Below are 15,168 nucleotides of genomic sequence, written 5' to 3'. Positions count from 1 at the left end.
AAGGTGTTCATTAAAACCCTTTAACGCACAGGTAGCTCCAGTAAGTTTGATTACATTTGAAATTTAACTGACAAAATCACTGTAATTTTCACCTGTTTGATCTAACATTTCACTGTAAACATCAATAAAAGATTTGACTTGGCAAATGACCATGGTATAAGCGGGATAATCCACAGCTAGCCGTGCGTTAAAGGATTAACTCTGCTTCGCGTTGGGTGGTTCTTGGCCTCCACGTCGTGCATTAAAACCCTTTAACGCACGGCTAGCTGTGGATTACCCCTTACATATACATAACTGTCTTTAGATGTTGATAGAAAGAGCTTATTCTAAGATAATAAAAACGCTTTATTCTGTAAGGTTTTTTACACCTACAACGCGAAATTCACCATGTTGTTTCTACAGTAGCCCTAAACAGACAAACTGCTCTACAGAGAGCGTTTCATAAATAAGTTATCTCCTTCACGAAAACGTGAAGACATCTTAGTTCTGTATCAGCCACCGTACTGCTTCGAAAGCGAGGGGTAGAGTGAGCCATTGGTTGCAATTTGTAACCTCACCACTAGATGCCGCTAAAATCTCCACATTGCTCTTTTAACGACCCAAAAAAGCATGTCTTAAAGCGGCCCTAACACACGCGGTTTCTGCCAATCTCATATTAATCTTGAGTACCTATAGAATAGTATTGCATACTTCGTACCTTCGAAGAGTATTTAGTTTGATCACATTTATAAAAGATAGATACAGCTGTACGATTATTTCCGAAAGCATACGGCGAGTGCGGGGGGGAGGGGTAGGCTGAACTAAAGCACGTGCGCACCCATTGCCAACAAAACACAGACATCAGTTTCACTCACCGCATGCGGTTCATGTCCGGCATCTTTTAGCGCTGGGATGGCTCTATTTATTATTTTCAAACGATCTCCAAATCCAGCGTTATATCCACCGTTTATATAACATTCATCACCCAAATGCAGTGAACAAACAAACACCTGAACTTCGCGAACGTATGCTCTCTCTCTCCTGCACACAAGTGAAAGTGACATCTGCGCATGCTCCATCTCCTGCTCTCCTTGCTGCGTGCCGCGTGCTTTTCCGGGAGAATTGTCCAATAAGGGACTAAGAAAAATTGTTACGAAACAGTTTTATATGTTCGAAAAAAACTTTCCGAAACCTGTACGATCGCTGGGGGAGTGTAGCGAGCACAGAAATACTACGTAATACGCCCAACAAGTTGACCATGTTAAGCATGAGAAGACAGCACGTTTAACATTGTAAAGAAGTCAGAATGCATGACACACCGTTGCAGCACCCCTTTAGACTCTGCGCCAATTTTGGCTGCTGCTAGTAGATTGGTTGACGTTGGTCATTGTGGGAGTAAGATATCGTAGCCCCTTTTTTAATGTGCGCCTAAATCACCCGCAAAAATTTCCACTCCCACCTGCGCTTCTTTTTAAAATTGAGCTCTCACACTATTTTGGCCCTGTTTAGTAAATCTGTCCAGTATCCTAAATGTTTGAAACTAAAGTTTAAACAGTATACTGTAATACAATATAGCCTAATGCCTATGTGAACCATAATTCTGTTGTAATGTATTAAAAGGCTGGCTAAGCAGATTTCTTGATACTATAAAGCATAAAATCTATCGCTCAGGATTGGAGTCAGATGTGATGTGATGACACTGGAAGGTTATTCTCTTCGACGGCCGTCCAGTTCTCACCACTAGGGCCCTCAACACTACAGTACATTCAGTGTGACCAGCTTAATGTCACTGTGGGGGAAGTGACTCATCAGCGACACTCACACTTTCGCTTTGTCCGTGTTTCACAACATTGAAAATTGCTAGCGACATGAGCCACATCCAGCAATTCCTCAGTCAGATTTAAGAACCATGAATCATTCTTAACCACATATGGACCGGTGTATTATAAATGATATCTTTAAGGTACTCCTGCCAAGGGACTGATGCCAACGAGACTCATTGTCATATTCTCGGAGCCTCAAACTTTTTGAAACGAGAACTGGAGTCTGTCCAGTTGGCATGAATGTTAGCCAACAGGCTGCAGTGAGACCTTCTATTCATCTCACCTGTGTATACCAGAGAGAATGAGAGATAGCGCATTAATAGCCATCAGTTTAAGCTTATTGTATTAACAGGCCTTGGCTTAATCCAATATGTGCGCTTCAAAGCCTTTGATCTCTTTTAGGACATGCCCGTGATCTCCCATAGCTGGCCTCACTTACATAATCCAATGGAAAACATTTCCAACATAATGCATGAATACATAATGCTAGTAAATAAATAAATGCCTATAAATAAATCAACAAAGCCTGACACGAATGAAATGTTTGTCTAATCAACCACGCTAGAATAAAAAACTGTACGTTCTGTACTCTGAGTTTTCATATTCTGAACAGCTTTATTGAGACGGGATGTGAAACAAAACAGCTGCATGCACATCTGCATGTTTCATTTAGCCACGGATTCTTTCATTTAGCCACGAAAAAGACATGGCAGCGCTAGGCATTCCCAGTCTCTCTGCTCAAAGCTTTCCATCACAGCAATCGCATACAAACAAACATTTGTAATTCCCTTCCAGATGACAATATTAGTCCCCTGTTTTGTCATTTATGATTCGGAGAAGCTGGCTGCTTGTCTACTTAAGGCACAAACGTCTTAATGGTTCCTGGGTGTTATAGAGGGGATGGATGCAATTTTCGCCGTCTGCCTCACATATGGCATTCATCGATTCGACGTCTACAGTCTTCTCCAAAACACTGACCATGTGACAATCTTAATACAGCTGCCCCAATAACTATGAGAAAAAGAGGATCCACTGAGCATCCAGCAGGCTAGCGGTTAATCAAAGCAAAACTGTGTCTGAGACACATAGTACTGCAGAGGAAACGGCCTCATTTAAACGTGCTTTAAACTGCTATCAGCACATCCAGAGCACTCGGTCCTCTTCTTAATCTGTTTTGATAAGCTGCTGCATCCTATTAGACAATTACTTGCATATTTATCCCAAAAGGTTTAGCTTACCCAGCCTTACACTTGCTGGACCACTACGGGTTGATTCACATTTGCTTTTCAGATTGTTAGGACTGACTGTGCCCAAGTGATGAAATCAATGTGCAATTTATAAACACATCACAGATGAGCTGGAAAAATATTTAAAATCTGATCTGATGCAGATTCAAATGACACATCACTGGTATCACTGATCTTCCTTTTACAAGACTTTTACACCACTGTGGTTATGGTTATTACGCTGTTAAATGCAGCTTTGCCAGGCTGACTGTGTGCCCTAAACGAAACGCTATTGGTCATTTTAAAAGGGGGCGGGGTCACGCGATATGTCTCGCGCTCTCTGCATTTTTCAGTTGAAATTACATCAACGCATCAAATAATGCTGCCCGTTCCCAGGCATTACAGTGGGGCATTAAATACAGCAGTGTTGGGTGTAACTAGTTACTAAGTAATTAGTTACTGTAATTTAATTACTTTCCCCTTGAAAAAGTAAAGTAAGGGATTACTTTTGTTTTTTTCTGTAATTTAATTACAGTTACTTCTGTGTAATATATTCAATAGTGGAAATGACATCAAAATTGTAAGTCTAACTTTAAAATGTATGCTTTAATGTCTCCTTCTCACATTTGTAATACATTGGTCAGTTAATACAAATAATTTATGTAGTTATTTATTTATTTTTTAATGAATTAAAAGAGCCGTTTCATGCCTATCCTTGAATCAATTCTAATCACGGATGTAGGATATAGAAAGTAATTAAATACTTTTCGGAGAGAGTAATTTGTACAGTAATCTAATTACACTATTGAATATGTAATTAGTAACTAGTAATTAATTACTTTTTCAGAGTAACTTACCCAACACTGAAATACAGTCTTAAAATGACAGGTTTAAAATGACAAGAGGGTGAGTAAATGATGACAGAATTTGTATTTTTGTGTGAACTGTCATTTCAAGTTGGATACACAAAAAATAGGATTTTTCCCACCTGTCTGAACAACCAGTTTGAGAATTGCAGTTTATATTCGTGTTAATGCTTAAAGTGTTTGTTTAAATTTCCTTGACATCCTTCACCGAATCACAATAAGAAATGCTTGATTAAGCACCGGTAAAACTGTAAAGACATTGAAGGCAATTAGCTTTTGATAAGGAACACAAGATGTGATAATATGAAAAAAGCAAAGCGTCCTACTCTGAGATGAATGGGCTGTCGACAGCAGAACTGCACTGGTACACAAAATTCACGGTTCAGTACGTACCTCGATTTTTGGGGCGACGGCTCGGTACAATTTCAACAGGGACAACAAAGAATGTGTCATAAATTACTTTATAATAATAATCAAAGTGGCAGCCACAGTTGTGATCTAAAGTCAAAAGTGCTTTCTTTTCAGTGTTTACTGTCTAATTTTATTCCTGTTTTGAGGCACAAATCTTAATTTGAACGTTTAAATCTTTTCATAACCAAATCTCAGGGAGAAGCAACTTTTGCCATGTCTGCATTTTCCATTATTAAAAGCATTACCAAAAGCATATGTTTTATGTAAAAACATATTCCACGTAAATGCATATTGTAAGCACAGTTGTGATTTTGGAAAGCCAAGCACAGCAAAACAGGGATGAAACGGAGCTCTCGACCTGATCATATTTTGTTGACCTAAGGACAACATTTTTATGAATAAAACCTAAACCCACACCGAACCCCAACCCTAACCATAACTTACCCCTAAAATCAGAGGGAAATGATAAGTGAAAAACAATGGTCAAGAAGCACCTAATCCTGTTTGGAAGATTAAACTTAAAATAAACTGTAAACTTATTTCTGAAATCTGATTGGTTCATTTAAATGTTGTCCCAGGGTCAACATGATGTTGTCCTAAGGATATCAACCACTTGGCAAAAACAGGAGAGCCCAAACAGAGCAGTGTGACGGACGCCGTTTTCGTGGCCAATGCAAGGATCCCATGAAAACACAACCTTGCATAACTGTTGTAAATGCACATACATTTACACATACACAAGGCTGCATATACCTATGCTTTAAATGTAAGCAATGCTCAGCTAAGTTAAGGATGTTCCATTATGTGCAAGCATTCCTCCTGTAAGAAAAGGAACATTAAGCGTCCTTTCTCCTGAACTACATAATCAATGAGTATGTTGGCGGAAACATGCAGGCGCTCCAGGGAAGGGGAGGGGAGGAGCCAAGATCCTACTGGGTGATGCCAATTATCTATTTATACCTTCTTTTCATGCTGTGAACCATGCAGACCCTGGGGTGCCCATCCCAAGGCAAGGAAAAACAGCAAAAATGCTGTTCTGTTAATACTGGGTCAAAGGAAATTCCATGTAATACGTAAAAGCTGAAGAATGATCATAAATAATTTATGAGAAGGGTCTCGAGAAGCGTCTTCAGACGAGTGAAAGAGATGAATATAAGTGCATCGCGTCTTCGCCAAGACATTAATGAATTACATCTGTCAAAACAGAGAGCTGCGGGAAACAGCCTGGAACTGAGATTAGTGCAATTCTGCTACTCAGATGTTGTAATATATTCAATTTTATATTAAAGATTATACAACTGCAGCAGCGTTAGAGATGGTGAGGTTCCTCAATGTTTCTGGCGAAAAAAAACTTTTTTTTCATTACGCAAAGCTTAAAGTGATACTTCACCCAAAAACGAAAATTTTGTCATCATTTACTCACCTTTAAAGGGGTGATATGACACAGCTAAAACGAATATTATGGTTTGTTTTAGATTTAATGCAATGTGTATACACGATTTAAGGTTTCTAGAACGCTGTATTTTCCACATACCGTACATGTTTGTATCTCCTCTTTGCTCCGCCTCTCTGAAACGCGTGGATTTTTTACAAAGCTCATCGCTCTGAAAAGCGAGGTGTGCTATGATTGGCCAGTTAACCAGTGCGTAGTGATTGGTCGAAAACTGAAAGCGTGTGACGGAAATGTAACGCCTCTTACCATATTTGGAACAACGCAGCAAAGAAGACGCAATGAAAAATATGCTTAAAGACTGGTGTTTATTTTCAGAAATCAACATTTATCTATTTTTATACAGTAACATTTGAAACTGTTGAAGTGAGGATCAAATATGTTTGTAAGCTTACTTAAATGTGTTTATTCATCTGGATATCGCCATTAATTGTGCAATATTGTTGAAAAATGGATCCAACATGTTTGCACTCCTCTTTCCTATAAGAGGAGTCTCCGGTTCTGTATAGGTGCGTTTTGCTTGCGCTGTGCCAGAGGCAAGGATATTGCTCCAGCATCTGCGCTCATTGTAGTTTGGTCGCCAGTAAGATTGCAGGGAAGATTCACATACGCCCGTTACTGACATGATTTCTCTCGCCTCTAGGCTGGCATCAGACAGTTTTTGTACAGTCGTGCTTCGCAGGCAGTGGTTGGTGTAGATGGTCTCAGTGCCAGCTGCTTTACAAATTCGTGGCAACATAGAGGCAAGGAAGTTCACCCTCATGGGCTCTCTAGTCTACCTAATGTTAGGGGAACGAAAAGATTTTACCTTGTTGCATTGTAACTGTTGTCAATTGACAGCAAATATTTTTAATACAGTGTACAGTAACCAGCTACACTGTAACCAAAATATATTGCTGGCAATTGACAACAGGTGATCATAATATGCATCAAATAAAAAAATGTAGACTATCTAAAGTTAAATTAAGTTACCATTCATCCTTTGTGTAGTTTGTCCGCTTTGGGTGGAGATAAAAGGCCGGCGGATTGGGCGGCAGTAAAGACAGGTATTTGTCCAGTGAAGCGACAGGACACCGCGGATTCTCTGGCTGTGCAAACATAAATCCCTGTAGACTTTCTTTGTTTCTTTCTCCAGCATCTTTGTGGTTTTTTGTGCATTCGTTGAGAGACAGTGTTGCATACTTCTGGCCGTTCTCGTCGTGGTGGATGATAAATAATTCGGGCTTCAGTTGGCGGTTACCCTCTTTAAATCTGCATCCCATATGCAGCTGCACGTCAGACCAGACTTTATTGACGACACCCTCTGGTGTATTTGGATTTAGTGCCGGAGAGTGCTTGATTTTCTGAAAGACTTATCTCATCAATAGGTCTGTAATATCTGGAGACAGCTATCCAATAGCTTTTCCATTCATCTTAATATTAGTTGTGCTGTCAAAGGCAATGACGCTAAAAAATATATACCCATGTCACACTTTTAAAGAGATAGTTCACCCAGAAATAAAAGCCTTGTCATCCTTTATTGACCCGTATGTCGTTCAAAACCTGTATATGACTCTTTCTTCGGTAGAACACAAAAGAAGATATTTTGATAAATGTCTCTGTGGTTGACCGAAGTCAATGGGGGTCAATGGTCACCAACGTTCTTCCAAATATCTTCATTTGTGTTCCACAGAAGAAAGTCATTCAGGTTTGGTATGACATTAGGTAAATGGTGACGGAATGCTTTATTTTGGGGTGAACTGTTCCTTTAAGAGCCCTCCCATCTCATCTTCATTATAAGCATCACGGCACCATGTTAATATTTCTCGAGCTCTCACTGTACCTTATATTTCACAGTCTACCTCTGTCTGCCAATGTGTTGGCTCGTGTACCTATTTAATGCAGTCATGAACGGAGTGCCACGGGTTATGCCATCCCAACACATCAGCTCCAGGAGACGTTTAAATGACTTCAGAGCTATTCATTTTGGCAGGTGCACGTCACAACACATTAAGGAGATTGTTTTAATAAAGATCAATGGAGAGATTGCTTAATCGTCATCTATGATTTAAAATACATTATTTGTTTACTTTTTTTAAAAATAAAAAAAGGGTTTTTGAGCTTCACTGATGGAGCTGTGGATGTACATATAACACAAATGGTTGGAAAACATTGATTTATTGTACGTGGGTGATTATAACAGAGAAGGCCTCCTGCCGTTTATGTGGTGGCTGTCACTGTAGCGCAGCATCCCTGCAGCACAGCGGAGGCAGTGAGTCATCATCATAAGCCACGAGCTGCACCTGCCAGCTGGGATGCAATCCACCACACACCCTGGCTTTTCCCTGCGGCTCTGCACCGCAATAAGATCCATGTCTGTGTACACCTGGGACCAGCATGCAAACCTGGCCCCAAACGTCTGTTTTTCGTGCATGCATCGGTTCCTGTCAACCAAATTCAACAGGTCAACCCCTGTAAATCAAATGATGGAAAGGGTGCGTCAAATGCAATCAATGTTCATTTGCGAAATCTCCTTGGGCTAATAATGGCTCGATAGCTTTGGAAGTCTCAATCGAGTTGATTTTTCAAAATGTTTACAGTTTCCTAATCGCGCGCTGACGGAGGGGGCACTTGTCTCGCCTTGACAGAGAACATCAAATACGCATTACAGAAGCATATTGACTAAGCGGCGCTGCCAACGACAAACTGAAATGTGGTTTTTACATCGGGAGGCCCGGACGCTCTCTGAAACAGCCTGTTTTGCATCTTAAAAGCGAAATGACTGAAAACACTGGGTTTCTTTGACATTGGGGTCAACACGGGGCTCTTTGTATTTCCGCGTGTGGATAAGAGATGCATAGAAGCTGGGAAATGCGGGAATGCAGAGGACTGTATTCATTTGAGCTTTGCCTTTTATAGTTACATTCAAAGAAATCATTCACAAATGAAATTACTTAAATAGCTCCATTTTTCTCGTAGACAGCAATGAGATTAAATACAGAGCAAACAGAGAGTTTTGCATTCTCCTGTTTCTTGAATATTAAGCCTGTGAGAAAGAACTAGCAATCTCATATGTGCCAAAAGACCAAACTTTCAATGTCACAAACTGGATTTAGATTTGCCGAGACACCAACGTCTGCATTTAGTAGACATTTAGGGTGCGTTCACACTTGTTGTCTTGGTTCTTTTGGTCCAAAAACAGAAAATGACACATTCAGTCCTGGTACAGATCCTAAAGATACTTATAAATCATTATCAAAGCTTATTATTATACATCGATACATGTTAAAACAAAATTTTCATGTGCGTGCCCGATAACCGATATACCCAAAAAATTACGGATGGCACCTTGAAGACAAAATACTTCAATGAAACATAACAGAGAACCCCGACCGTTCACACAAGCGATACCACTAAATCTTATTGTAATCGAGCTGGCTGCGATATGCAATGTGTCGATATTTTTTTTAATGCGTAGCTTGTCCGTGAAACACTGCTCTGGGATCAGTAGGAAATGCTGCTCGATCTAAAAGCAGTGCGAGTTTGAGTCGCTTATAATGTGCATTTGAAAAAGCAACACCCGTCAAACATGATCATTATAAATATACTTTATTATCATAAAAACACCTGATGAGGCTTGAGGAACAGTGATAAAAAGATGTCCATGGGCATTTCCTAGATTCTAGAACATGTTATGGTCTTCTTCTGCAGTGCGTATTTGGAGTTTCCGCACGAGAGCGCCCTCTGGCTTTCGGATGCAGCAGCATTTTCCCGTACTTCACTCAAAAGCTGTGCATAAATCACGTGATATTTATCGTCGGTTTATCGTGACAGCCCTACACAAGCGCAATACAATCTTCCTGTGGGTGGTGTGAGGAAAAGCCCTAAAGACATATCTCAAAGTCTCTCAGTATGTTACACCCCGAGCTCAAAAATAACAAGTTCTGGCCATCTTTGATTTCTGTCATTACTCAGGAGGCTTTAGATAACAGGAGATGAAAACAGAGGCAGAGAGAAAGTGAAAGCACTGAGCGGGCAGACAGCACACGAGTCATATGACACAACTCAACTAGCTCAATTCCCTCAAGACCTCCGCTTTAAACTATTTAGGAGGATATGGGTGGCCGAGGCCTGCTGCTCGCAGGCATATCAAATAGCACTGCTGCTCATTCATTATGAAGGTTTTCCCCATTATGAGCAAGAAAAGCAGTACAAAGATGTATTAATTAACACAACTTTTTTCTCATGCTTATGGGGTACATTACCGAGGAAGAGGTTCGATTTGCTGTTGCATAATTCACAGACATACCATGAAGCGACTCTCTCCTTTTCCATATATCTCATTCTGTGACGAACAAGGATAAATTGGCATAGTAATGAGAGAGTACATTGCTACAGTTCTATTAGTCACTCAAACGAGGTCATTCTCCTCACACACGCCACGCACCGCATCACACCGCGAACGGGCCGATAACACAGAGCCCCAGCAGATGAAATATGCCGAAGAGCATGCTGACGTTAAATCTATTTTAACTCACCGGTCAGCTCTGAAAACAGAACGAGATGTTGGCTTTTACAGTAATTGGAGTCTGCAGAGAATCCATTATGGCTCTAAAATGGAGAACAGCGGCTGCGGCCCCACCCACACGGCCGCTCGCAACAGAGCGCTCAACTTCTGCTTCCTGGCTTTCGCGTGTTCAGGACACTAATTGATAGTTTTGAGGTTTCGGTGCCCTCCATGCTTTAGCGTCTCCTACATATCCTTGCATAATTGAGCGTTTGGGATTTGACTCTTGCTTTTATGAAGTTTCAATGAAAACGCCTGATTTAGTTCATTGCAAACAGGTTCGTAAAATCCTCAGCTGTGAGAGATATCACAGCAGCGTGCTGTCACAGAGAACTGCTTGGCTGACAACTTTAACAACCATACGCATCCATATGTTAGTGCTGTATTTAACATGAAGCTTACTAGGTGGGCACAATTTGGGGGGGAAAAATGAAGATTTACAAATATTAACAAATATTTCGATTGCAATTATAATAGAAACCTTTAAAGGGATGGTTCATCCAAAAACAAAAATTCTGTCAGCATTTATTCACCCTCATGTCATTTGAAGCCTGTATTTGACTCTTTCTTCTGTGGAACACAAAAGAAGATATTTTGAGAAATGTCTCAGTGGTTCCATTATATTGTGACGAAAATTTACCATGGTTTTACTACAGTTAAAACCAAAAAACCATGGTTACTGTAGTAAAACAATGGTTATCACAAAATAACCATGGTTTTGAAAGCCATGTTTTTTGTAAAAACCATAGTAAACGATGGTTACTGTCAAAAACCATGGTTTTGCCCTAAGTATTCAATGCACCAAAAAACCATGGTTACTACACTTGTACCACAAAAAAACCATGGTTAATTTTCGTAAGGGTAGTGTCCATATAATGAAAGTCAATGGAGGGGCAGTGTTGTTTGGTTTCCAACGTTCTTCAAAATATCTTCTTTTGTGTTTGGCAGAAGAAAGAAAGTCAAACAGGTTTGAAATGACATGGGGATGAGTAAATACGATTCCTTTAAAATGTCTTACTGTTACCACACAGACAAACAAGTGCATCAAACACCACCATTCACATTCAACTAAGTGTACAAAAACTTGCAAAAAGCAATGCATTTTGACATTAAATTTAACGAATATTTGGCGCATCTTAAAATGCTAGTAAAATAGTTATTATAATTAATATCAATCAAGCAAACATGATTTTACGAGAGGACCTACCCAGACCAAGAGGAATCTCCGGACATGGTGGTAATGGCTTAGGGGTGGGTGGTGTCTGGTTTGCCTCTGGTTTGGCACTGGGCAGAAGATGGTCGGCCGTAGCCACATAGCTGGCAAAGGTGGTGTTGGGCCTAGAGAAATTGTAGTAGTGGTGGGGTCCTCTTGAGCCGTTAGCTCCCCGGCCGTTGTTGAAGCGGCTGAAGATGTCAAAACGCTGGCTGTAGACATCGAAGTAGAGGATCATCATAATGAGGAAGTGCACCAGGCAGAGCAACAGCACAGCCTTGCAGATCCGCTCCAGGGTCCGGCCCAACATCAACCGGCTCATGGTCAAAGCCACGCGGCACACTCCTCTACACGCATCCGGTCAACGTCACCTCTCCTCTCTACTGGACCCTCCTGCACTGCACCAATATCACCTGTGAATCCAAATCAAAAGTTAGATCACATTACTGTCACGATTTCTCTTTTGGGTGAGATGAATAAAGGCAACTCCAAACACAGAATTTGCTACGGATTGAAGCATTGTGAAGCTACAGTGGATTATTATGTTTAGATGTTCTCTACTGCGAAAAACAATTACTGTTTAAACAAACACTAATTATGCTAATACTATGTCAGTGTAGCTTTTCTATTCTGTGCTAATGATTTCTCTGTGCTTGCCGGCCGTAATAGCATTTAAAACAGTGATTCACTTGTTTCGTTCCATGGCCTACATTTTATGCTGGACATCAACAAAATTGTAGCAAAATAGTTGATTCTGTTTATTTTTTTCTATTCCAAAGCAACAAATATCCTTAGTCAAACCCTGATATACTAATATTAAAAATATTGAAGATGAGAGTGTTTCATGTAGACTCTCTGTGTTAGCGTTTACTTTATTTGGCTTTAAACAAGTGACTTTTTGCCAAAGTCCCGCAAAGTATGTTTAAATTTATTGTTGGATATGCGTGACATTAACCAAAAACTCTTATTTTTGAAGAAGTTGATACAGATACGTGCTTTAAATTTTAAACTAAAATGTATGACTGTTTTTCTTCTGCAGAACACCACAGATATTGTGAAGAAACCAAACAATATAGCCTTTCTGCAATATCACATATTCTATAATAATTTTTATATTTGAATGTTTCAATGTGTTTTTAAAACGTTGCTTTACAATAAGACAAAATTGTTACATCACAATTGAATTAAATTCAAATTGGATGTATTTATTTTAAATGTTCATAAATGTGACGTTTTTATTTTTAACTTATTTATTTTGCCTATTTGTTACCCAGTCTGTGAAAAGCCAGCTAAAGTATTTTTGTGATTTACTGTTTTGTGCATAAAATCATCCTACATGCGTAAAGAGAAGATTCCGTGAAAATATAACGTTGAATAATACTGACTGATTGTTTTCGTTGCAGTGACTCCCAAGTGGATTTTAAATGACTTGTTTTAGTGTATAAATCGCTGCACAATCTTTCCCCTGCCTACCTCTCCGAGTCTCTGATTTTTATAGAGTTTTATATATTATAATCCTTTTGTAAGGATCTGTTATTCTGTGTTTTTGTTTTGTTTTATTTGGTATGTACAGCACTTTGGTGTACAACCTGTGGTTGTTTTGAAATGTGCTATAGAAAAAAATGAACAAACAAACAAGTAAAGACATGTCAAAGATTGAAATCATATCAAAATTGGTGGAAATCAAACTTTGATGCGTGCTATCTCAGAATGCGATTTTGAGACTTCAGCCTGGTCTTCACATTCTGGGTCACATTTATTTATTTAGCATGGTTGGTTGAGGCTAATTACAGTACATGGCCGTTCACAATCTGTAGTCTTACCAGTTCCTTAACTGATTTTGACTCACCAAGGTTATGACGCATTTTACATTAATTACAGGACATGCTCATTTTGTACATTCTAGGTCCAAACTGACCTTAAATTGTTTTTCTGCATCACACTGGTTAAACACAAAGGCCACCTTCCCAACCCCGCCAACCATTTGTGCCGATGAATCTTTTCTCGGCGACGCAATTTGCACAACAACAGCGAAACTGCAGATTTCTCCAGTGTTAATTGGGGTAAACAAGAAAACAACAAATTGGTTGTCCAAATCTCGCTGTGAGCAATTACACATTGATGGGTTTTTCCAATCAAGCAGAAGTGTCAGAGGACAATGGCACACGGGTTTGCGCAGCAATACGCTGCAGCCTGAAGTCTGGACCCGTGGCTAATTTCTCCTACCACGAACGTTGGGCGTAACTGGATGGGAAGGCCTCTTGATTTCACACATGGCCAGCTGTTGAAAACTCCCCCGCGGCTGTTAAGAAGGGTGGGGGGCTCAGCTCATCAGTTTTCTAAATCCATCGCACAGGCTGACCGTGTGGGAGAGGAGATGGGATATACTGATCTCTCATCACCTGCAGGGACTGGACTCATAGCTCCAGCACACCTGCCTAGTGCCTACCCCACCAAACATGTGTGACTCCTCTGCAATAACCATCATCAACACTAGGGAGAAGAAAAACAAGGTTTGACACAATTCACACGGCTCAGCCTGCTTTCAGCTCCTTAAGGGAATTGCTCAACACTCACCAACCCCCATAATGAATCACACCGGCAGTCACCGACATAGGAACAGTGTCAGCCAAAAATAAAGAGCTACTGTGAGGCAGGAGAAGAGGTAATATGTGAAATAAGAAGTGAGGGAGGGAAGACGTCAACAGACATGTGGAAGATAAAAACGGAGAAAGACAATAGGTTTTGTCTATTTTTTTATATATGATGTGATTAAATGAAGACATTTTGCAACTAATAATGGGAAGTAGATTGTATAGGTATGCAGATACTATACAAAGGGTTCCATGGCAGAATGTTTCGCTCATAACACCAAGGATGTGCTTGATTCCCAGTGAAACAGACAAAATGTTTATCTTAAATTCACTTTGGAAGAAAGCATGTGCCAAAAGATGCACCGATACTACATTTGTCTACTGATACCGATAGCCGATTATTCAGTCTGCCGATGCCGATTTTGAAGTTTAAATTAATATTATTAATATTGAACGTCAAGCATTTTCTACAGTATATACAGAGCACAAATTCATTGCATTTTCCTGTCCTGTTTTGGTTGACAGAATATATCAGCCCTGATCATTGGCTGTTTTTAAACTATCGGCCGATAGTTTATCAACTGATACTGACTATTGGTCGATATTTCAGTGCATCTATAAATGTAAACATTAGGGATGTAGCTCGTGATTCAATGGGCTCACAATTACAACCTATCACAAAATTTCGATCCGAATGTAAAATTAAAACCGAAATTCAAATAACAGGTTTATTTTCAAAACATTTATGATTTTAAATAACAACATGTTGTTGTTAGCAGCTCAACCAAACACAAGTCATAAAACAACCGCCATAGCTCTAATATACATCCATGTATCTTACATTTTGCATATTACAATATGTGGTAAATCGATAAATCTTTACATCCCTAGTAAATACATTATTAAACATACAGAATTGGTGTTTACATCATACAGTAGGCCAAAGAACACAGACTGACTATATGATGTACTAACAATAAGAATAAAAACAATTTACTGTAGACTGCAGGCACAGCTACTCTCCTCATGTTTCTTCAAATCATTCTAATCTGATGGCTCC

General features: G+C 39.7%; 1 protein-coding gene across 2 annotated transcripts in view; it reads right to left on the bottom strand.

Moving 5' to 3' along the window:
- The window catches only part of b4galt2 (UDP-Gal:betaGlcNAc beta 1,4- galactosyltransferase, polypeptide 2), a 110,080-nt gene that overhangs the window by 77,094 nt on the left and 17,818 nt on the right, over positions 1-15,168 (bottom strand). For both annotated transcript variants that reach the window (XR_008962986.1, XM_057334185.1), the window contains exon 2: positions 11,509-11,927. Coding sequence is in view for 1 of the 2 variants with exons in the window: in XM_057334185.1 (XP_057190168.1) it covers positions 11,509-11,836 (328 nt within the window). In the remaining variant the exon portion in view is untranslated. The remainder of the gene's footprint in view (positions 1-11,508; positions 11,928-15,168) is intronic.

This window comes from Triplophysa rosa, linkage group LG5 (genome assembly GCF_024868665.1).
Source record: "Triplophysa rosa linkage group LG5, Trosa_1v2, whole genome shotgun sequence".
NCBI classification, from domain to species: Eukaryota; Metazoa; Chordata; class Actinopteri; order Cypriniformes; family Nemacheilidae; genus Triplophysa; species Triplophysa rosa.
The sequence above is the reverse complement of the archived record's forward strand: the minus strand, read 5'-3'. Positions and strand labels throughout refer to the sequence as shown.